The sequence below is a fragment of the Hirundo rustica genome, chromosome 9 (assembly GCF_015227805.2).
Source record: "Hirundo rustica isolate bHirRus1 chromosome 9, bHirRus1.pri.v3, whole genome shotgun sequence".
NCBI lineage: Eukaryota > Metazoa > Chordata > Aves > Passeriformes > Hirundinidae > Hirundo > Hirundo rustica.
This window is the reverse complement of record NC_053458.1, coordinates 10,346,183-10,368,681: the sequence shown is the minus strand read 5'-3', so window position 1 is coordinate 10,368,681 and position 22,499 is coordinate 10,346,183. Positions and strand designations below refer to the sequence as shown.

At 56.2% G+C, this 22,499-nt stretch overlaps 3 protein-coding genes across 5 annotated transcripts in view; 2 read left to right on the top strand and 1 right to left on the bottom strand.

Moving 5' to 3' along the window:
- Positions 1–10,177, top strand: part of IPO13 (importin 13) — a 31,016-nt gene extending 20,839 nt beyond the window's left edge. Inside the window, exons 13-20 of one of the 3 annotated variants that reach the window (XM_040072346.2) lie at positions 415–552; positions 627–723; positions 2,571–2,623; positions 8,697–8,763; positions 8,936–8,994; positions 9,108–9,197; positions 9,316–9,497; positions 9,614–10,177. In XM_040072346.2, coding sequence (XP_039928280.1) covers positions 415–552; positions 627–723; positions 2,571–2,623; positions 8,697–8,763; positions 8,936–8,994; positions 9,108–9,197; positions 9,316–9,497; positions 9,614–9,710 — 783 coding nt within the window. In that variant the 3' untranslated portion in view covers positions 9,711–10,177. Of the gene's footprint in view, positions 1–414; positions 553–626; positions 724–2,570; positions 2,624–8,696; positions 8,764–8,935; positions 8,995–9,107; positions 9,198–9,315; positions 9,498–9,610 lie in introns of those variants that run through there. The other 2 variants (XM_040072345.2, XR_009208118.1) reach the window with 2 other exon arrangements.
- Positions 10,178–10,263: 86 nt separating this feature from the next.
- Positions 10,264–14,367, bottom strand: DPH2 (diphthamide biosynthesis 2). Its single transcript, XM_040072347.2, has 6 exons — positions 14,221–14,367; positions 12,731–12,843; positions 12,402–12,622; positions 11,569–12,207; positions 11,272–11,457; positions 10,264–11,182 (listed from the first exon to the last, which is right to left on the bottom strand). The coding sequence occupies exons 1-6, from the start codon at positions 14,365–14,367 to the stop codon at positions 11,052–11,054; spliced, it is 1,437 nt and encodes a 478-aa protein (XP_039928281.1). The 3' UTR covers positions 10,264–11,051.
- A 245-nt stretch (positions 14,368–14,612) lies between these two features.
- On the top strand, positions 14,613–21,215 carry ATP6V0B (ATPase H+ transporting V0 subunit b). The gene is made up of 8 exons (XM_040073198.2): positions 14,613–14,771; positions 17,779–17,827; positions 18,309–18,392; positions 18,839–18,916; positions 19,487–19,556; positions 19,889–19,940; positions 20,326–20,516; positions 20,897–21,215. The coding sequence occupies exons 1-8, from the start codon at positions 14,705–14,707 to the stop codon at positions 20,918–20,920; spliced, it is 615 nt and encodes a 204-aa protein (XP_039929132.1). The 5' UTR covers positions 14,613–14,704; the 3' UTR covers positions 20,921–21,215.
- The last annotated feature ends 1,284 nt before the right edge of the window (positions 21,216–22,499 follow it).

The following is a 22,499-nucleotide window of genomic DNA, read 5'->3' as shown; positions in this document are numbered from 1 at the left end:
GTCATTCTTGTCTGTCTTCCTTCATCAGCTCTGCTTCTCTCCAGTAACTGGTCCTGTCATGAGCAGGGAGAGGGGATCTACCCAACCTATGTTCTGTAAGAGAACATCTCTGAGCTGAACTGGACCTGTATCATCTGGTGCTTGTCCAGTTTGTTCAGTCCAGTAATGCCCATGTACAACATCCCACCAGCCATTTCTCCCCAGCCCTTGGGGAGCCTTCCTGCTGGAAGGGAAGGGTGGGAAGGGTGTTTCCTGATCACAGGGCAGGCCACCAGTTCCAGCGCAGGTCTGAGCCCTTTGCCTGGCTGGTCCTTATCCCCACTGCCAGCTCTTCGCTCCCCTGGGACCCATCCATTAAGCCCTGGGAGAGGTCTGCTGATGCCCATTGCTCATGCAGTCCCTCTTTTCCCACAGTCTGTCTGTGCCATATTTGAGAAGTCTGTGAAGACCCTCCTGGATGATTTTGCCCCCATGGTGCCTCAGCTGTGTGAGATGCTGGGGCAGATGTACAGCACCATACCCCAGGTCTCTGCCATTGAACTCACCCGGCAGGTATGGCACTGTGCTTGGGACGCTGGGGATGTGCAGGGCCAGCAGAAGCTTCCATCCTTCTCTCTCTTTTGCAGCTGGTTCACATCTTTGCCCATGAGCCTGCCCACTTCCCTCCCATCAAGGCCCTCTTCTTGCTCGTTACCTCAGTCACACTGACCCTGTTCCAGCAAGGTACGTAGGATTAGCCTGTCTTCGCACTGGGGCTGTTGTCAGGCTTTGGCATGCATGGAGTCTGGAGGCGTCTTACCAGGAATGGCTGTTTTCACTCCTAGCTAAGCTAATTGGGGCCATCTCAGTTTCTTGGATTCATCCCAATCCCTGGAAGGTGGGTACCTTCCCTGCAGGCAACAGAAGCAGAAAACCCCTGAGTGCTCTGGACCTCTGTACTGTTACAGCAGCCCAGGCTGGATATCACGTGCAGCAAGGGTCAAACTGGAACTGCATTCCAGCTTGGCAGGGAGGCTGTGCCCACAGGAAGATCTCGGGGCTTCTCTGGGGACCACTGCTGCTTGTAGTGGCCTGAAATAAGGCTCTCACATGAGCAGGAGAATGTGTGTGTGAACAGCTGGGAAATTACTATTTCAGAGTCACTGGTGGCCAGCAAGTCCCTGCTGTGATTGCTGAGGATGCTGGTGTTCTCCTGCAGGGCAGAGGCCCCTCTTTGGCTCACCGCCCACCCTACAGAAAGCAAATGGGGTTAGAACAGGCTCCTTTGCACCATGGCTCCCCTCTGCATCTTGGGGACCTGCCCTGTGACAGACAAATGTACATTGGAGCTGCTGAATCTGGTCCTTCAGCATTACCACGTGCGGCCCCCAAGGGGTCTCGTCCTTTGCTCATGGCTGGGTGCCAGGTAGGGTGATGCTGTCCTCTAGCTCAAGGTTCAGAGCTCTCTAGAGAGGTGGGGGGAGACACGAGGAGCCCTGCTTCATCATCACGCCACGGTCCGAGCAAACCCCACTGTGCTGAGGTGTCGCTGTGGTCGGTGACGAGCGGGCCAGGCTTCCTCGGATATCAGGAGCTCGTGCCAGCGGCGTGTGGATGTGTCTGTGCTGGAACCCTTTTGCCTCGGTGCTGGGGAGCTGGTGATGCCTCCAGGCAGCAGCAGGCACGTCTGCAGGAGGAAAAGGGAGGGGACAGAGCCCGAGCTGTGCCGACACTTGGATGCGAGCTTTGCTCAGGCAAGCGGCTGTTCAGCTTGGTGTGTGCCCAGGACTGTTCCCTTGGGTGGGGGGCCAGCTCTGGGCAGGGCGAGCCCCTTCTGCTGAGCCCACGTGTGGCAGGAGAAGGGGGGCATGCCTGAGCCTACAAGGGCCAGGAAGGGAGTGTGCACAGTCAGATGCCAAGGTAGGGTGAGTGGTGCTGGCACGGAGATCTCTGGGCACTGAGCTGCTCTCTCCCATGAGGATGCTGGAGGAGACCTCCAGGAGGGTCCTGGACTCACCGTCCTAGAGAGCATCTGGGAATGGGGTGGGAAGGTGTCTGTGCCAGGGTCTCCTGAGCAGCTGACGCTGGTGACAAGCATGTGCACGCCTGAGCCCAGCCAGGCCTGTCAAGCATTTGCTGAGGTGTTGTCGTTCACTTGCAGTTACCTTCCAGGACCAAACAGTGCTCTGAAGACACCTGCTCAGTCCCCCACAGTGCAAAAGCTATAATTCTCCTTGTGGAGATGGTGCTCAGCTAGCCCCTGCTCCTCCTCCTCTTCCTCCCCAAGGAAATGAAGATCTCCTCCTTGGCTCTGCAGCACCCAGGTGCTAGCTGGAGACCCTGGGGCTTTAGACCCTTTCCTTTGCAGTTTCTTTCTGTTCTTGGGTTCTCCAAGTTTCATGATTTTTTGTATGTTTTGTTTCTTTAACTTGCTTCAAGCTGCTCATGTTGCCCATCCCTTTCCCCACACACCCCTCCTCCCTTACACTCCTGTTTTCACTTGTAAATTCTTTCTGTATCACATAACTATATGATGTTGAGTTGCTGTTTGTATGATTTTTCTCTTAAGTTACATCTTTATTATATTTTAGGGCCCAGGGATCATCCTGATATTGTTGATTCATTTATGCAACTCCTGGCACAGGTGTGTTTTAGTTTCTTATTCATTCACTTTCTGTTCTCTCTCTTTCTCTTTTTAATTCAATTTAAACCTATTTTTAGCTTTCTGTTGACAACGTTTTTTTTTCCTTTTAGTTGAATATCGAGTTTCTCCATCTGTTTCCGTGGAAGTTGAAAACAAAACATTCTCCTTTAGTTCTGGGTTCACACCATCCCCAGGGCAGTGCCCTCCTCCGCAGGGCAGCTCCAGCTCCCTCCCCCTTGCTGGGCTGAAGGTGGCACGGGGCGCTTGGTGCTGCTGCTGCAGTCACCCTTGGGTGACAGACAAATTAGAGCATTAAGTGGATGTTTTCCAACCCATTTACCTGCCCTCTGATGAGTCCTCTGGAGCGGGGACAGGCTGAGCTGGCTGCCCTGCCCAGGGGCCAGTGGGAGGAAGTCCCTGCTCTCAGGAGCAGGCAGCTGCCAGGGTTTGGCTCTGAGCAACGTGCTAGTGATGGCATCTGGATCCAGCAAGTGCCACAGTGCCTCCTGCCCCAGCAGCCTCTCCGGGTGGTGGCAGTTCCTGTGCGGGAGCTGCTGGCTCAGCGGCACACGGGGACAGTTTGCGTTGACGTGGCAGGGGCTGCGGGCTGGCACGTGGGCTGGCACTGGTGTCAGTGCTGGCGGTGGGCAGGCAGGGCCAGTGCTATGCTGTGTGTGTATATACACCTGCCCGGTGTGCTCCTCAGCCCCCCGTGGCCCTTGGGGGAGAAGCCCTGATGTCCTTCATGTACTCAATGTCCCTGTCATGGACATGTTCCCTGCCCACCTACCCACAGGGCGGGTCTGTGGTGAGGAGGGGCATGGCAGGGTTGCTTTCTGCTCTTTTCTGTAATGGGGAGACCTCTAACCACACGTGCTGGACCAGTGGCTGTGCGGGAGCACTCACCCAGGCTCCTCCCAGAGCTGTGGCCATCCAACCCTTGCTGACAGCCCCAGGAGGGTGCCTGGCATGTCCTGGTGCTAAGCTGTCAGACCCCTCTGATTCTCCCATGGGTCTTGAGGGTTGGAGTGGGCAAGAGGGCTGCACCTGACCTCCCCCAGGCAGGGTCTCCTCACCGTTCTCACGCTGATGCCCAGAGCCTGCTGAGACCCATTGCATCTCAAAGCCATACTGCAGCCTTTTCTTTCCTGCTTTTCATCTTGAAAGATGTAACATAATCAAGGCTATCAGACTTATGCTCTGGTTTTGGTTTTGGAAGCTGTGACCTTTTAACGAGGGTTTTGAACATGATGGGAGGGTGGTAAATGGGGTCTGGCATGAGGTTCTTGGTGGTGTCCTCACTGCTAGCAGTACCTCCATTTGAGCACTGTGTCTAGTTTGAGGCACAACATTTCTGTAGATTTATATGAGGGACCACAGAGAAAAGCATCTGGGAAGATGGCTACCTTGTACACATGGTGGGAGGAAAAGCTGATGGGAGCCTGTGGAGCTGCACGAGTCTTGGAATGTGTAAAAGGTAATGTGCCAGTTGTAGGTAAAAAACCCTTTTCTGTTCTCCTTGAGTGGGACAATCAATAACAGGAGGAAATCATGGTAAAGGATCCAAGTCTGGCAGGAGCAAGACTTCGTAAGAGGGCAGGGAAGCACTGGAAGATCACATAGGAAGCTGTTGTTGCATGGAGTTCTTGAAAGCACCCAACAAGCCCGTTGCTCTTGGAGGATAGGTGGAAGTGATCCTGTCAGGGTGTAAGGCACTAGGTGACTCTGAAAGACTCTCTCAAGGCTACTTGTTGTTTCTTTGGAAAATACTGACTTTTTCTCTGGCTTGCGTTCCTCCTCTGTGTCTGGACACAGAATATTTGTGCTTTCTTGGAGAGAAAAGTGCAACCATGCTGCACTTCTGTGGGGTGTACTGTGAGACCAAACACCACCCATCCAGGGTGCTGGGAATTTGTTACACATTGTCCTTGTAGGCAGGATCTGCAGGCAATGCTGGGGCAATGTGCTGGCAGCTGGCCCTGTCTCATGTGTGTGGATCTCCAGGTATCCTTCAGAGGCACTCCTGCAGGAGCAGCTCAGAGGCTCCTACCTCTGTGTCTTGCCATCTTGGATCACTGTGAGACATCTGACATGCTGCCAACCTGACACCACCCACTCAAGACCTGTAGTTTTCCTGGGCTTTGTATTCCTGAAACCCCATGGAGACCGAAGGATCCCATCCCTGTCTTCTCTCTTCACACATAGAACCTAAAGTTTCCTCTTCCTTGGCCTGACCCTTCTCACAGACTGATGATCTAGTGAGGTGCTTTAAAACCCATCAAGAATTTGCCTTAGGATTCCTGACTGACTCCTTGCTCTCAGGACTTTGACGGCTGTCTGATAGCAGAGATGGGTCCAGCCTGTCCTCTTCCAGAGCACCGTACCCTGCAGTGATGCTGTTGAGGATTCATAGATCAGAGGATTAAACTCCAAGGAAACTGCAGATCTCTTCAGACCAGATTTTTGTGTGGCAAGAGGTGTGTTTTCACCCAGCCTGCTCTACCTGCTGACCCCTTGGCAAAGTAATGCATCTTCCAGAGCAGCAGTGAACTTGGACACAAGAATGTGTCAAGGTGGGGACTTTCCCACTTCCCTGACCGTCTGCTTTTGTGGTTGATCACCTTGGTGGAAATAATCTTCCCTGTTTCAAGTTTGTCTGGTTCCTCCTTGCAGGCACTATTTCTGCCCGCTCTGCCGGCAGGTACTGCCATGCCTTCTGGTAACTCAGGAGAAGCTCATGAGGCCTGCATATCAGCTCTCTGTTGCCAGCACACAGGGAACCATCTCTCTCTGACACAGGATTCCTGCTGACTTATCTTTGGACTTGGTTGTAGCTCGTGGAACTGCCCAGTTGTTGCAGCTGATCCTTTTGCCACAACGTTAATTGGCAATCCACTCTTGATGACGGCTGGCTGATCATGACAAAGGTATCACACTACTCAAAGCTAAGGATAAAATAACCAGTCTGCCATAATGCTGCACAGAGCAGTGCCAGCATCCTGTTCTCAGCTGCTCCCTCCTTCCTCTGCTGCATGCTGGGATTGGTGCAGAGCATTGCTGCTGCAGTGCCCAAGGTGAGCATCCCACCTGGAGGCTGTGGGACTCACTTCCACCCATGCAGCTGGAACGGCTTTGCCCAGGACCACATGGCCGTGGTGGCTGGGGCTTGCACCCAGGTCTGCACTGGCAAAACCAGCCAGGTTCTGGGGAAACACTGGGTATCACGTGTGTTGTGGGTTGCAGGTAGGATTTTGGGACTCTCCAGCCTGCCTGTGCATCTCATCCACCCCATCCCAGCAGGACTTCTCACTTGCACAGACCTTGGGAGCATTTTGATAACTTCCCCTGACAGATCCTTGGGGCAGTCTGGGTGTGCAGGGACTCACCAGGCAGAAGATGCAGGATTCACCTCCTGTGATGGCACAGACAGAGCCTGGCCAAGCACAGCCAGCTTCATTCCCCATCTCTCTCCCTTCACGGTCTGGTCCAGGCTGCATGCAGCAGTTGAGCTCTCCACCTCACCTGCTCCAGCCGGACTCAGAGAATCCCATGGAGGAAGTGAGTTCAGCAACCCCTTGCTGAGGCTCACTGCTCCTGCCTGGCTAGCCTTATGTGCCCTTTTCAAAGCAAGAGGCTCTTTTCTGCCAGGAGTGGGGCCTGGGAAGAGACTGGGTACTGGACACTAAGGCTGTGTGTTCTGGAGAGCTGCAGGACCTGGCGGTGCAGTCCCCACTGTCCTCTGTCTGCTGGAGGAGTGGGTGTCCCTTCCACGCCTGTCTGCCTGTGAAGAAATGGGCACAGAAGAGCCTGCTCTGAAGATCCCGCTGGTGGACTCTGAGCTGCTGTGGAGAAGAACCCAGCGTTCCCTCTGTGCTGTCCTGTAGGACAGTTCATCTTGGAGAGCGAGTGCCTGTCTTTGCAGTGGCTGCTCATGCAGAGGATGTGGGGGGGACGTTTGAAAGCATTTGAAGACACGCTCCCACGTGGGCAGAGGTGCTCTGGCAGGAGACAGGGAAGATGGGCTGGCAAGAGGAGGTCCTGGAGCAGCAGCAGGGTTCCTGGTGCTAAGGAAGGAGTAGCTGGACATACCTGGTATTGGGAAAGAGTAGCTGAACCTGCCTGGTGTTGCTTTCTTGTAGGAGAAACTCCACAGGGCCCCATCTTGTGGGGGTAAAAAGCATCTCTTTTTACATTAGATGTGCATATGTACCTAGATCTGCCTTGGGCTTGCACTCTGCTAAGTGTCCTATGGGAAGGAGCTGTCCCAATACTGGCATGCTTTTCTCCATGGCACGGATGGAGTGAGGGGCAGATGCTGCAGTGAATCTGCAGGAGAGCTTGGGGGGCTCTGCCTACAACAGGTCTGGTTTGGCTGGGAGAAGCGTCCTGCAGGTAGGTGCAAACCTGAGCACACTGGAAGACTTGTGCCAAATGGATCACTTGTAGCATGCAGGACTCGGGTTAAAACCCACAAATGGGCAGGGTAGAGGAACTTGCAGCTGGGTGGTTATCACGGGAGCCAGCTGCTCTGAGCAACCTGCTGCTGGAAGAAAGGCTCAGTCCCTGCTGTGTAGCTCACAGTAGGGCCCCAGCAGGAGTAGTCTCGCAGGGTTAAAACTAAAATATGTCTTGCAAGCATTTGTCCTGTGTGGGGCCAGCTGAACAGCAGCGGCCTCGATGAGTGATGTGTTGCTAAACCATTGCTCAGCCAGCAGTTGACCTTGTTATGTTGGTGCCAGTGCCTCAGGAGCAGTGGTGCACAGCCTGTATATACACACACAGGTATAACGTGGCCCCCCCCATGAAGCTCTCCGCTTGTATCCAGCAGGGAGCAGGTCCCTGCAATTGTGCCATCTCCACCTGCTACAGCGATGCCTTCGGTGCCCAAAACTGAATCCTCTTTTGCAGTGTGTGATAGAAAAGGTCAGAAAGGAGATGGGGTAACTCTGAAACCTACTCCTCAACTTCTTGTTTTCTGGCATCTGCACTGGACAGATGGCTCTGGACTTTTCCTGGAGAAGACTGGGTGGGAATTAAGTCTGTTTTGCACCAAGCAGAGATCACAGGGGCAGATGGCTGTGTGTCCTGGGTGCTGTTGACTGAGAGCTGTCCCTGCTTTTATCACTGGGAGAAGGCTCAGAGGGCAGCAGTGGCCCCACACAGAGCCCAGCCCAAGGGCTGCCTGCCCCATTGTGCTGCTCTCTGAGCTCTAGGCACACAGCGGGGCTGCTCCAGTGCTGTGGGTGCTGTCCCTGGTGTTGCAGTGACAGCAGGGCAGGAGGCATGGCTGCCATTCCCAGTGCTTTTCTGCAGCAGTGGGTTTGGTAGTCAGGGTACGGAGGTTGCTGCCTAATAGAGCAGGGCTCAGTGAAGCAGGTCAGAAACCCTTCCCATTGAGTGGAGGGTGCAGGCTGAAACATTTCCACCCAGTAACTGCTCAGTGCCAGCACCAGGGGGACTAAGTCATTGCACAAGGTACCACAGCTGAGGGTGTCTCCAGCAGCAGTGTCTGACCCGCACAGAGCCTGGTGGAATCACTGTGTGGCATTAAAAAACCCCAAGCTTTCTTGATCTCAGACTTGCTGCTCAGGAACTGCCAAGAAATGTTGGCATCTCACTGTCATCTGGTGCAGTCTGGGGCTACTGCTTGAACCAGTTGCTGTAACCCCAGGGATGCCAGCATCTTCAGGAGAAGAACGAAGTACACGGGTGGCTGGTCTCTGCTGAGCCCTGCATGGCTGCCCTTGTCCTGGGAGCAGTGCTGCTGCCTGATCTGCTCTGGTGGTTGGAGCCCTCTGTGTCAGAGTGTTTGCACACCACTGTGGCACTTATCCTCAGGTCCTGGGGTCAGTGGATCCTGGGCGGAGCAAACTGCCTGGCTGTTTGAACGATATTCTTGGGGAGGGGTAAAGTGATGGTTTCCTGCTGTACTGTGTGAATCTGCCCTTTCCTGGGGGTGTGCTCAGGTAAGTGTGTGTCCAGGCAGAGGCTGTCTGGGGCACCGGGTTCCTTGGAGGCTTCCTGGCTGCCTCTGCAGCGCGGGGTTCATGCTGCCTGTCTGTGTGCCTTGCAGGCTCTGAAAAGGAAACCGGATCTCTTCCTGTGTAGCAACCTGGATGTCAAAGCAGTGTTTCAGTGTGGTGAGTACCGGGGGCATGGATGGGCATGTGGTCCAAATAACCCTGAGGAGAAGCCAGCCTACTCCTCCTGTAGAGCTGGGTGCAAAACAGCCAAGGGCTGGGGACCACAGAGCTGATTTGGGAGATGGCCAGGGGGTTTCTGGCTGCTAACTTCAGCAATATTTGCCTGCAGGTGTCCTTTCGCTCAAGTTTCCCGAGGCCCCAACAGTCAAAGCATCCTGTGGCTTTTTTGTGAGTATCATGCCATCATGGAGTCCTCTGAGAGCTGGGAAGGCAGGAGCGGGGCTGAGGGTGGGCACAACAGCCTGTGCTGGCACTGAGAGAGCCTGGCCTCTGTGTTGCAGACGGAGCTGCTGCCCCGCTGTGGAGAGATCGCCCCGGTGGGACAGGTCGTGCATGAGAACGGCAAAGCGCTGCTGCAGGCAGTGCTGGAGGTGAGACACGCTGGAGCACGGGCTCCATTCCTGAGCAGCATCCCCACAGAGCCAGGGGCATGGGTGGGAGCAGGGAGAGTGACCATGTGGGCTCAGCACGTTGTTTGCTCTGTGGCAGGGCATCGGCGGCCAGGCTTCCCGCAGCCTCATGGATCACTTTGCAGAAATCCTCTTTGCCTTGAACAAGCACTGCTTCAGCCTCCTGAGTGTCTGGATCAAGGAGGCCATGCAACAGGATGGTTTCCCCTCGGCCCGAGTAACTCCAGAGCAGAAGGAAAACTTCAGCCAGCAGATCCTCAGGTTCGTGTGCCACTTGCCCTGGCAGCTGTGCCCCACATTTCCCACAGGAATGACCCCTCTGCATGCCCAGTGCAGCCCTCCTACTTCACGTTTCTTCCCTCCCTCTGTCTTAGCAGAGAGCGTGTGAACAAGCGGCGAGTGAAGGAGATGGTGAAGGAGTTCACCTTGTTGTGCCGAGGGCTGCATGGTACAGAATACACAGCAGACTACTGAGCACCTGGCCAGGACCGCGGACAATTAGCCTGGACCAGTTCTTCCCCACGAGGAAAAGCCCCCCCATCCTCCCTGCCCTGCTGCAGTACGGCTCATAGAATAACCCTCCACCTAGAATTAACCCACTCGGGACGCTCCTCAGCTAGATTTGGTGGCCGCATCTCGGTGTCAGCATCTTTGTTTCCCCCAGCATGCTCCCTCCTCGAAGGGAACAGGAGTGCTGGCTGCAGGAGGTGGTGGTGGGGCAGGGGAAGCCCGGGCAGAACTGCCCCAGCACGGGCTGCCCCATCCCCGGGCTACCAGCCCCTCCCCAGCCCTTCCCCGTGGGTGCTTGTGCCCCGCAGTGGGGAGGCGGCCCTGTGCCTGCAGCAGTGGCTGGCTGGGCGGGGGGGTTTTCCCCCTGCTCGTTTGTACGTGTGGTTGGGAGGGGGGAGGCCCTGCACCTAATTATATTAAGAATATTTCTATGTTGTGGCTGTCATTATTGCAGTGCCCTGACTTTGCCTGCCTCTTCCCTCTGGGGAAGAACCGAGTGGAGGGGGTTAAATCAAGGCTGGGATGCCTCAGTGTCTCCCTGGCTTTTGGGAGGGATGGCAAAAATCAGTCTGTCCTGCTTGCCCAGCATAGAACATAAACAGCCCTGCCTCACATGACAAGGGCTGGGATCCACCCCTGCGAAACATGGGGTCCTCCCTGTAGCACAGGATGTGTGCACCCCATTCCCATTCATAAGAGCAGCTGAGGGGCTTGTCTGTGCTCAGAGTTCCCCTGCCCTTGCCTCAGTACCCCAGCCCAGCCTGTGCTTTCACTGTTGGAGGTCCTAGTTCTGGTTTTCTGTTCCCTCTGGCTGGTCTTAGCTGACACACTCAGGTGGGCTTTGCTCCCCAGGTGAGCACCATGATACTTTTTCACTTTGGGACAGCTAGTATCACCCATCCGTGCTCCTCAGCCCATGTTTTATTCTAAAAAACAGTTCATTCACAAATCCTCCTCAGCTTTAGCTAGCAGCAATAGTCCACAAAAGCCTCAAGTCCCAGCACTGTCAGCTCTTGCAGAGTTGTGACCTTTACATGTAGAGACAAAGCTGCCCTGGATGGAGACTGGGTGTGGGCCAAGTGCCTGTCTCTTCTGGCCCTGCTGCTGCCCTGGCCACGAGTCTCAGGGTGCCACAGGCATTTCCTGAACACAAGTTGCATTCCTGCAACTCCTGCTCTTCCACTGCAGTATTACTGACCCAAGGCCGCATCCAGCAAGGTGCCAGCTGGCAGCAGGTCCAACACCCAGTGAGGCAATTCCTGGGCCCCCACATGGCCCCACTCCTGGCTGGGTGCTAATGCGCAATCAGGGTTGCTCACACCCTTCATCCTCATAGGCAATGGCAATCCCTCGTCGGCCCTGCACAGCCTTGGAGATGGGGGTCTGTCCCAGCTGCTGCTCCAGGCCCCGCCAGCTGCGGGACTCCAGGAAGGAGGCTGGGAGGAGAAGGGGAATTGTTACCAAAGCAAGAGGGTGGCACTGCTCCTGTACCAGTGCTCAGCCCCACCATGACACCAAGACAAACCTGCAGGGCTGATCTCTGCGAGTGTCCGTGTCTGGTCCCTGCAGGCTAGGGCGGTGCTGGGGGGCAGCTGAGAGGTCAGGGGGCCACAGAGGTGGGTAGCACGCATCTTTCCTGTGATCAGCGAGACATCGGGAACAGCCTCTGCTGCGGGAACAGCCGGTGGGAGCTCAACATGCGCACAGGCACCTGGCAGAGAACAGCAGTGTTAGCCTGGTCCACCTATCCTGGAGCTTACAGGCAGGGCAGCTGGGTGAATGTGCCCTGGGAGGGTGTTGGGCAGCTGTCTCTAGCTATTACCTGGCAGCAGGTCTCGGAAGTCTGTGAGGTAGTTCCCCGTCCACTCACGGGCTGGGTTGCAGGCCAGCTCCAGCTCATAGGGGGTCACAACAGGTCGGTAGAAGTCACTGGAGTCCAGCAGGGAGTTCTGAGCACAGGCCACCAGGACGAAGATGTCCACCTCCGGGAAGTTGGCCAGCTTGGCGGGGTTGGGCTTCCCCACAGCCAGCGTGTAGCTGCGCTTGCCGGCCCGGCACAGCAGCTCCCGGAGGTGCTGCAGCACGGTCAGATAGCCCGCCACGCCAAGGGTGCCCACCAGGATGCCCACCACGCTGGCATCCCGGGCCCGCTCCACCAGGTACAGGCGGCGCATCAGTGCCCGGTTGACGTTGAGGGTCTCACGGCGGCCGCAGCCAGTGGCAGGGTTGAAGGAGCTGAAAGGGCAGCAGTTCCAGGTCAGCATGAAGCTGGTAAGGGCAAGGCCCTCAGCTCCCACATAGAACATGGCATAGTCCTGCAGCCCTCCTGCAGCCTCCACCAAGAACCGGCGACCAAACTTCCGCTCCTCCCCAGGCACTGCAGGGCCAGGAGGGTCTCCACACACCAGCCTAGAGAAGATGACATTCGGGTACTCGGGGCACAACTGCTGCTCCAGCTCACCTGAAGGAAGAGAGGAGCGAGAACAAAACTTGGCCACAGTCCTGACGTGGAAAAGGTGCAACAGATCAGGGGAGAAGACAGGAATCAAAGCTGTCAATGTCTAGGGAACAAATGCTTGCTTGGTCTGACCCTAGCAGCTGTGCGGAGCTCAGAGCAGCACCAGAGCCCTCCCTTCCCTGCCCCAGAGCACTCACCCATTGCATGGGCATAGACCACATCGCTGAGCACCACCACACGGCTCTGCTGCTCGGGGTAGAGCTCCCGGAATGCCTCTGTGCAGCGCCCGACGTCCAGGGGCTGCTGCCCAAAGATGTGCAGCACCGGGAGCTTTCTGCAGGGGCTGAGGCAGGCTGGGCCGTAGTGCAGCACTGCCTCAGCACCCACGTGCTCGGCAGCCACTTCATCCACGCAGCAGCTGCGAGGAGAACCCGGTGTTAGCTCTGCAGCGCTCCCTCCTCACTGGCACCGCCCTTTCCCTGCCCGCAGGGGAGTCCCGGGACACCCTCCCCAGCCCCACACCGACCTGCCGTACGTGGTGTCTCCTAACACGTACATCTGGGCCCCAGTTGCTGCCTCCATCCGGCCTGCCACCTCCACTGCATCTGCCAGGAGCTCATCAGGGAACTGCAGGGCGACCTGGTGGGAACAGGGGTGAGGCAGACTGGGAATGAGGCACCGGGGAGGGTGATATGGAGACAGAATGGATGGAACATTCCCTCGGCAAGTTTGCTGATATGAAACTGGGGAGAGTGGCTGATACCTGAAGGCTGTGCCGTTCAGCAGGACCTTGACAGGCTGGAGAATTAAGCAGAGAGAAACCTAATGAGGGTCAATAAGGGTAAGTGTATGGTACTGCACTGGGAGAGGAGTAACTCCAACTACCAGCACAGGCTGGGGGCTGACCTACTAGAGAGCAGTTCTGCAGATAAGGGCCTGGGACCTCGAGTCTTGGTGGGTGACAAGTCGACCATGAACTGGCAGGGCCCTTACAGCCAGCAGGGCCAATGAGATCCTGGAGTCCATTGGGAAGAGTGTGGCCAGCAAGTTGAGAGTGATGATCCCGCCCTTCTACTTGGCCCTGGTGAGGAACATCAGGAGTACTGTCTCCTGTTCTGGGCTCTCAGTACATGAAAGACAAGGAGCTACTGGAGAAGGTCCAGCAGCGGCCACAAAGATGATGAGAGGTCTGAAGAGGAGATCTGCTGTGGTTTAGGAATGGTATTCCCCAACTCAGTGCTCCCAGTGAGCCTCTCCAAACCACGCTGCCACTCGCTTGCTCTCCTCTCCCCTTCCTTCTACAGCAGGATGGAGCAGAGAATTGGGGGTACAAAGGGTAAAGATCACAGGTCACGATCAGAGCAATTTACTGGAAACAGCAAATTAAATAAGAAAACAAACGGTAACAATGACACTATTAACAACAATGTACAAATGATTCGCACACAAGTGCTCAATGCAGGGCTCTGACAACACCTGACTGTGCCACACTAGGGGACCCAGGGAGGACCCCTTCCCTGTCCCCAAAAAATGATGGGAGGTAGTACAGAGTAACCTCTGGGTCGTGACCATGCCCTCTCCTGCAAAAATTAACCCTGTTCTGCCTGGAACGAGGACAGGATCTCATTAGGTCATATAAATATCTCAAAGGTGGGTGCCAAGAGGATGGTGCCAGACTCTTTTCAGTGGAGCCCAGCCACAGGACAGAGGAAGGAGCCGTGGCCATAAACTAAGACAAAAGAAGTTTCATGTTAACGTGAGGAAGGACTTCTTTACACCGACAGTGGCAGAGCACTGGAACAGCTGCCCAGGGAAGTCGTGAAATCTCCATCACTGGAGACATTCCAAACGCACCTGGGCGCGTGGCTGTATAACCTGCTCTGGTGACCCTGCCCTGGCAAGAGGGCTGGACTGGATGATCTCCAGAGGTCCCTTCCAACACTAACAATCCTGTGAGGCACCGGGAGCGGTGGCGGCGCGCAGCCCCCGGCCGGCCCCACCCTCGGTCCCACTCACCTTGCGGAACCCGCCATCTCGCACGAAGGCGGCGGCCCGGCCCATCTCGTAGAAGCCATCGAGGTCGCTCCGCGGTGCCGCTGCCACGGCCGCGCGCAGCTCTCGCCGCAGCGCCGCCTCCCCATCACTGCTGAAGGCCGTGGCCATGGCGGCACGCGGGACCCTGCGCCCGCTTCCGGGCTGCGGCGTGACGCTGCCCAATGGGAGCTCGGCCCTGCCTTCCCCGCCCCAGAAGTCCCGCCCACAACGCCGAGGAGAGGGGACGACAGCCAATGTGCTGATGCACTGGTCGCGGTGCATTATGGTGTGTGTAGTTCTCCAGGCACTGTCAAATCAGGCAGCCAATAAGCGGGAGCGGTGACAGCGGCGGCGTTCCGTTACTTCCGTCGGGGCGCTGCAGTTCCGGTCAGGTGCCGCGCGCGGGTCAGGTGACCCGGCCCGATCTGCTCCCGCCGCGCCGCCCGGTGCCGCCGCCGCCGCCGCTATGACGGGGCTCGCCCTGCTCTACTCGGGGCTCGGCCTCGCCTTCTGGACCACGCTGCTTGGCGTCGGTCAGCGCCGGGGCGGGGGAGGGCGCGGGGCCGCGGAGAAGGGGGTCAGGGGGGTCAGGGGGCCGCGCTGCGGGGCTGAGCCGTGGGGTCAGAGGGATCTCCGGGCCCGAGGGGAGGCTGCGGTTCCTGCCTATGCCCGTGCTGGCTGCTCCTTTGCTGCAGAGGGGCTGGGAGGGTTGCTTCGGTGTGGGAAAGGAAGGCGGGCGTTGAGGGGTGCAGCGTTGTCAGGCCCCCGGTTGCCACTGTGCTCCCCGGGGCTGGTCCGTGGTGTCCGGCACGGCCGGGAGTGATGCTGTGGGGCTCCCCAGCCTGGGCATCACTCCTCGGGGCTTGTAGCTGCTCCCTCGGAGCCCCCAGCGGTGCCGTGTGACTCCCAGTGGCTGTTGGATGTGCAGGTTTCAGCGGTCTGAGCCTGTCTAGCTTGATCAGTTGATTTGTTTCTCGGTGTGTGCGAGAGCAGAAAGGTGCTGGTGCCAGTCAAGAGTCGTGTTTGGAATCGGTAGATTAGGGGAGGTAAAGGCAGGAGGAGCCTGGTCCTTCAGGCTGCGATGGTTGATGTCTCTCGGGTGGAGAGATCACCTTGCTTTGCCAAGCTGTGGCAGCATGAGAGAACATGCAGGTTTGGATAATTGTGGAGCTGCTGTTTGGCCGTGTTTCAGCTCGTGCCAGCCCATGCTCTGCTGCTCAAGGTGTGGGGCTTTTGGAGGATGCAGTTAACACCCTAGGGCCAGCAGGTCGATTTTGTGCTGGGACTGCTGGTTATTTTCTCTTAGCGCAGAATGAAGTGACCACAAACCAGGCAGAGGCTGGGGAAACCTTGGCCCTTGTTTCAGAGTTTGGGTGAGGGGAAAGAATGAGTCTGAAGTGAAGGGTGTCTCACTCCCTCGTGTTTCCAGGGCCTGGTGAACCTGGTGTGGGCCTAGGGCTGCCTCACTGAATCATGTAGCTCACACCAGTGCAGATTCATCCTGTGAGCGTGAGCCTGTCGGAAGATCTCACAGAGCTGAGCCCAGATGCTCTTAACTTCCCCTGCCCTGTTGCTGTCCCTTTTTGAGGAAGTGGTCTTGCTCCGTGCAGTGTTGCAGTAGTGTCTATGTAGTTTCTGTCTTTGTCCTAAGCCCTGATTTGATCCTCCTGTCCTGCTGCCCTATCTTTTGTCCTTCTTGGCTTCAGGGCTGCAAGTCAGAGCTCACAGGAGAGTGTCCTTTACCCTATTTCTTTTGCATATGAATCTAAGGTTACACCTGCTCTTGAAGAGATGAAAGGTGCCCGGAGGATCTGCCCTGAGCTGGTTGTAGCCCTTTTTTACCACTTCTGGAGAGTGGAGGCAGCTGAGGCTGGCTGGGTTCAGTTCCTGTTCTGACAGCAAAGCCAAAACACAAGTAACAGACTGGCTGCACCCAGCACTGGAGATCATCCTTGAAGGTTGCCAGACATGCAGGCTGGGCTGTGGCTTTCCTCTGTATTCCCTGTGGTAGCACCATTCTTCATTCTTGTGTGTTGCTGCAGGGGAGGGGGGTACCCCAAATCTGTGGCAGAAAGAGTCACCAGTGTTTCCACCTCCCATTATGGGGCTCACTGGCTTGCCTGACAGTGCTGGTGTGCTCCCCTGAGTGTGGTGAGTGGGGTGCTGAGACCTGACCTGTACACAGAGGGGTGAGCACACAAGAGTAATGGGGACATCCCTGCTACAAGGGATCTGCGGTGCTGAGGCCTTCCAGTGAGATGAACAGTCCTGCAGATCTTGGCTGTGCTCAGGGAAGGGCTTCTCCAAGCTGGGGAGCATGGTCCTGCCCCCATATTTCTGCTGGACACACTGCCATCACCCCCTACTTCCAGGCTGCTACTCTGGGGTGGAAGGGAGCAGTGAGACACAAGCAATGACCTCTTTGCTGCATTTGAGCATTTCAGAAGTCTCCCATTTCCTCTTTTCCCAACCGTATGTGGGATCAGCGGCACGCAGGCACTGACTGGTTACAGTCAGATACCGTAGAGCTCTCCTTTCACCTTCTCTGTCTGGCATGGAGCACACAGTGCCACGATGCCTGTGCTTATCTGTTCCTTAGGGCTGGGGCACCCACCCTTTCCCAGCAGAGAGCAAGCTTCTCTTCTGGTCTGCAGCCATGTTTCCCGCTCAGAAGCTCAGAGTAAGGCAGGATTTCAGTGCAAGCACATCTGTATGTGCCTGGGCTGGGCAGGGATGTGATTCTTGGGTTGTGGTCCCTGGTGGGAGATGAGCACAGCAGGGCAAGCCCTCCTTGGAAAGGAAGGGCTTTTCTGAGTTTCTCAGGGCAGTGCTTTGGTGTCTCCCACCTGTGTTGGAGTATAAATTTATCTGGAAGTTGCCCTGGGGGAAATGCTGAGGACAACAGTCATGTCTTGAGCCCAGAGCCTTGGAAAGGGGGTGTTGGAAGAAAGATGGAGCTTCTTGTGTTGATGGGCTCCTGGGAAGCAACTCAAATGATGATGGGATGGTGATGTAGCAGCATGTGATTGTCAGTCAGGGCACAGCCTTGCTCCTCTTGTCCCTCCTCAGCAGGGAAGAGCTCACAGCAGCTCCCCTGGAGCTCTGGCTCTCCAACAGGGCAGAGCCATTGGAGAGCCACGGTGGAGGCGGTGCTGGGGCTCAGGGCTATGGATTACCCTTGAGACCCTGCAGCTCAGCATGCTCTGTGGGTGCTCAGCAGGGTTAGGGAATACAAAATGTGTGTGACAACTACCATGATCATCTGCTGGGCAAGGCTGGGATGGGGTCTGACAGTATTGCAGGCCGAGGCTGTCTATCCTGTGCTGATGTGGAAGTGTTGGGGTCACAGGGGTAGGATTTGGAGGGCACACCTTGCCCCACATCTCTGTATGCCTGAACCAGTCTTCCCAGTAACCCTCCTTCATGCCGTGCTGTGCTCCTGGGCCTTTGCCTCAGGGCTTCTCAGGCTGGGGAGGAACCAGCAGTGCTGGATCCAGCTGGTGCCTCCCTGGAGGTTTCCATCTTGTTCTTGCTTTCCAGGGATCTGCTACACAATATTTGACCTGGGCTTCCGCTTCGATGTGGCTTGGTGAGTTCCCTGTAAACACGGGCATCCTCAGGGCTGTGTGAGGAGGCAGGTGGTGCTGGCAGTGCCTCCAGGAGCAGCACTTGCTTTTGAGTGATGGGCAGTGCTCAGTGCATCACAGGAGAACAAGAGCTGCAGTGAGCAGGGCCTCTGCTCCCGGGAGGTGGGATGGAAGCAGCCTGTGTGTTCCTGTGGCTGGCTCTATATGAGGTCCTGGTGCAGCTACTGCTGCTCTGCCCTCCACGTCTCAAAGCCCAGGCTTGCGCTTCACAGTGAGGGTTTGGGAGGAAGATCTTGATCCGTGCAGGTGAGGGTCCTGTGTTTCTGGCTGGCAGAGAGAGGTTCTCATGTCCCGCTGTCTGACTGCCCAGCCCATCTTGGGCCTCATAATTTGGTGGAGGGGTACCTGTTTTGGGGTAGGCTGTGTGGTGTGACTATGGGGACTCGGCCTCTGTGCTAACTCAGGACACTTCTTCCTCTCCAGGTTTCTGACAGAGACCTCACCCTACATGTGGTCCAACCTGGGCATTGGCTTGGCCATCTCCCTGTCTGTGGTGGGAGCTGCCTGGTGAGTGGGACTGGCTCTTCAGCATTCTCCTGCTGTGCCACCTTGATAGCTGTGTATACACTGCAGTTTTCCCACAGCAGAGCAGGGCAGAACAATGTATACATGTAGGGCTGTGGGTCACCACAGCAGTGGGGCTGAATTGCTGAGCCACTGTGGGGTCTGGGTGAACCAGCCCACGGGCAGCAGTAGCAGTGAAAAGACAGGGAAGTCTCTGGAAGCTGTACCCCTCAGCCCAGGCTGTCCAGTGGTGGTGGCTCTTGTGCCCCAGCAGTTCTACTGGTATAGGTGGTGAACCCTGGGGCCACTCATACCCTGGGAGTGGCTAGGCTGAGTGCTCAGTGTCCCCCAGCTGCACGCCTGATTCTTTGCTCAGCTGAAAGATCCTGGTTTCTGTATAGAATCCTGTGCTTTCCAGACTTTCCACCAACCACCCTTGTCTGCTACAGGGGGATTTACATCACGGGCTCCAGCATCATTGGCGGTGGAGTCAAAGCCCCACGGATCAAAACAAAGAATCTGGTGAGGTAAGCACAGAGCTGGGGTTAGTTCTTGTGCTGCACCTGAGTGGAGCAGGTCACAACTCAGTGAAGAGACTTCTGTCCGTGCTCTAGCTGGGTGCTGCTGGCAGACTGTTCCTTGCTGAGCTGCTGATGCTGTTTACTTTCAAAACAAAGAGCCCTAAAAGAGCCAGAGTGCTGCTTTGATGGGTTGCTGTGTGATATCACACTGTGAATGAGCCCAGTGTGTTCAAAACAAACACCCTGAGATCACACATCCTGCCTGGGCAAGGGTTCTCCTTGCACAACCCTTCCACAAGGAGCAGAAACAAGCTGGTGAAGGGCAGGGATTCCTAGGCCTGCTTCCCACAGAATCCTTGCAGCTTACTCAGGTGCTACAGCAGAACCAGCATCCAGCCTTTGTGTCTGACAGCTCCCCCTAGTTTGAAAGGAAAGCAGTGGGTAGCTTCCCATATGGCTATGGAGGAGTCTGGCTGGCTGGGCATGAAGTGGCAGGGGCTCCTTGGAGTGGGGTCTTTCCCCTGGGACACTGGTCAGACTGAGATGCTGTGCTCAGGCTTTGCCTTTCTCCCACAGCATCATTTTCTGCGAGGCCGTGGCCATCTACGGGATCATCATGGCAATAGTCATCAGTAACATGGCTGAGGTATGGGAGCGCCTGGGCTGCCATGCCATCCCTGTGCCAGCCTTGGGACCATGGTGGGCATGGGCAGCTGGGCATGGGCCAGTGTTCTGTGGGGACTTTGAACACTGTTGTGCCTTTGGGAGCCCCTGGGCTGGTGGTCTGTGTAGTGATCCTTACCTGTGATGAAGAGAGAGTTGGGAGAGCACGCACAAGGGAGATGCCATGGAGCCAGCCTGGCATGGTCAGGGACTGGCTCTGGCCAAAATGTGGCTGCCTCATGCTGTATCAGGGACAGGTACCTTTTCCAGAGACCACAGACTTGTCCCTAACTCAGGTCCTGTGCTTTCTCTCAGCCTTTCAATGGAGTCACTCCAGAAGAGATTGGAGCCAGGAACTACCATGCAGGTAAGGACTGCTGGGTCTCTGTCGCTGTGAGCACTGTCACACCCTGAACCCCACCTTCTCACCTACCCATTGTCTGCTCCTGGTGTCTGAAGGACATGTGACTCTTCTGCCAAAAGGCAGGTTTTTACTTACCTTCTCGATGTCCTCCTGCATCCAGCGGGCTGTGCTGCCCAGCAGCAGCACTGCTGCTTGCCTGGGTGGAACAGTGGCCTGGCCCTGCGAGAGCTGGGACACACCTTGGAGCACTCCTGCTCCTCAAGGGGGGGTGTTGCTGGGGCTCGGCAGCTCCGGGTCTTCTGTCACCTTGAGGCAGAGCTTCTGCAGCATGTCCTGGGTGCAGGTGGAAGGGGGTTACATCCTGCCCTTGCACATTCCTCTCTCACAGGTTTCTCCATGTTTGGAGCTGGTCTGACCGTGGGTTTATGCAATCTCTTCTGTGGAGTCTGTGTGGGCATTGTGGGCAGCGGGGCTGCCCTGGCTGATGCCCAGAATGCCAGCCTCTTCGTCAAGATCCTGATTGTGGAAATCTTTGGCAGTGCCATCGGGCTGTTTGGGGTCATTGTTGCTATCCTGCAGGTACCTGCTTCCTGAGGCCACCAGGCCTACATGAGCACAAGGTGCTGTCACTCTGGGTGTCACCAGCCCCTGGGGAGACACATTTGGTTTTCAGCACAATCTTCTGCATTGGGTGGGGAGGCTTCTTACAAGGTTTGGGGTGGCACAGCTGTTCCCACAGCATACTGTGCCTATTTGCAACATTGTGAACCCTCCTGATGGTCCGGACCTCTGTCACCAAGAGTGTCACCTTGCATGCACCTTGTGTGATGCTCATATCTTACCAGTGGGACTGATAAGCTGTCTGCAGCTTCTGGATTGTCCTGGGGTGCTTGGGTGGGACTGGGGTGCTGAGCTGGGGTTTGTGAGCCACAACCTAACCTCTCTTCTTTTCTTTCTAGACATCTAGAGTAAAAATGGGCTGAGCCCCCTTGCACTCAGCTTGTTCCAGCCCACCCCAAGAGGTTCTGTATATACTTATTTAATGTTTCTGTACTTGATTGGGGTGGGAGATTCCTGACGTCGGGAGCAGGAGCCTGACTGCGTAGAGCCCCGTCCTGCAGATCAATCGGCCCTTTGGAAGAAACAAATTTCTCTGTGTGAATTCTGCCCCCAGCAGCCTGGCCCAGCCCGTGGGGCCCTGCTGCTGCCCGTCCCTGGTGTGTAGAATCGACCATCAGTGCAATTCTGTGTCAGTGAAATAAATATGGTTCTTGTCCAGGTCTTTCTTCTCCCTGTGCACGCTAATGAGATTTTCAGAGAGCAAGTGCTGTTTTGGGCTGCCCCAGTGCTCAGAGATTCCCTCTCTGTGCCTCTGGCAAAATCTCTGTCCTGTTCCAGGAGCCTGGTGATGTCCTGCCTGTGTGGGGTTAATTCTGTTGCCTTCTCAGGCTGCAAGAGCCACCCTGTTTGGGCTGTGGGAATGCAGAGCTGTGTCTTGCTGCCTGGAGCAGGTGCAAGGCTGTTGGAACAGGCAGCAGGCAGCTCTGGGTTGCCTCTGCCAGGCTCCTAGCAGCCCAACATGAGCCCAGCACAAGCTGTTTTGGGCCTTTCAGCTCCCATCCAGGTAGTTTAGTGTCGTGGGGGTGTAAACAGTGTCTGTCGCCCCATTGTGCAACTGGGGAGCACCAGAAGAGCAGACAAGTGAAACTTTTGCCTCTTCAAAGGACATCTTCCAGCCAGCAGCTCCGTGGTGTGACTGTCAGCTGTGTGCTGGGGCTCTCTGGTCTGCAGTGCCCCTCTGTCCAGGGGGCCTTGGCAGAGGTCCCAGAGGTGGGGACACTTTGTGCTGGCTCTGTTCCCTGTCCCTGGCTGTGCTGAATAGTGTGGGGAAGATGGCTGTAGACAGCTGGACCTGCAGCTCATCTGCTCCTTGGGGGAAGGGAACAAGGTCCCTCTGCATGTTCTCTGCAGAGAGCCTGGAGGCTGCTGCTTCTGCTGTATCCAGCACAAGGCCCTCATCCTGTTCTCCTACCAGTACATCTTTGTAGAGAAAGCACTGATCTTCCCGTGCTGTGTCAGAGCCGATGCCTGCTTAGAGCTGCCCTTCTCTCTTCCCACGTGGACGACTCAGGCTGGGGCAGCCATGACACTGTTGGAGCCTTCTGATTCTTGCCCTTGAACAAGGGCAGCTGCCTCTACATGACCCCCCCTGAGATCTGCTGCTCTCCTGCCTCTGTTCCACATCGTCCTATGAGTTTTGGGATTGCAGTGTATTTCAGCCCTGAGTGCATGACAGTGGTGGGGGGAGAACTAAGCTGCTGCCCCTGCTAGCTGTGCTGGCTGCCCCCTGGGCCTGGAGTCTCTCACAATGAGGAGCAATGTGAGACCTGTGTAGTGGCAGGACACAAACCGGGCTCTGCCTGGTTGGAAGAAGGAGTGTCAGGTGTGGGCGGATTTTTGCCTGTCCTGTGGGTACTGCAGTCATTTCATCAGACCCACACCAAGCTCAGGAAGGAGATGCCTGAGGTTGGAGAGGCTGTGTTGATGTTAAAGAAGCTGCTT

What these genes read in the sequence shown, in the direction of transcription:
- DPH2 (XM_040072347.2), bottom strand. Translation starts at nt 14,367, where the DNA reads ATGGCCACGGCCTTCAGCAGTGATGGGGAGGCGGCGCTGCGGCGAGAG. An exon ending in GAGATGGCGGGTTCCGCAAG is followed by an intron (nt 12,844 to 14,220) that starts GTGAGTGGGACC and finishes TGTTCCCACCAG; the next exon opens with GTCGCCCTGCAGTTCCCTGA. An exon ending in GGAGACACCACGTACGGCAG is followed by an intron (nt 12,623 to 12,730) that starts GTCGGTGTGGGG and finishes TTCTCCTCGCAG; the next exon opens with CTGCTGCGTGGATGAAGTGG.
- ATP6V0B (XM_040073198.2), top strand. Translation starts at nt 14,705, where the DNA reads ATGACGGGGCTCGCCCTGCTCTACTCGGGGCTCGGCCTCGCCTTCTGG. An exon ending in TTCCGCTTCGATGTGGCTTG is followed by an intron (nt 17,828 to 18,308) that starts GTGAGTTCCCTG and finishes CTTCCTCTCCAG; the next exon opens with GTTTCTGACAGAGACCTCAC. An exon ending in AGCCAGGAACTACCATGCAG is followed by an intron (nt 19,941 to 20,325) that starts GTAAGGACTGCT and finishes CCTCTCTCACAG; the next exon opens with GTTTCTCCATGTTTGGAGCT.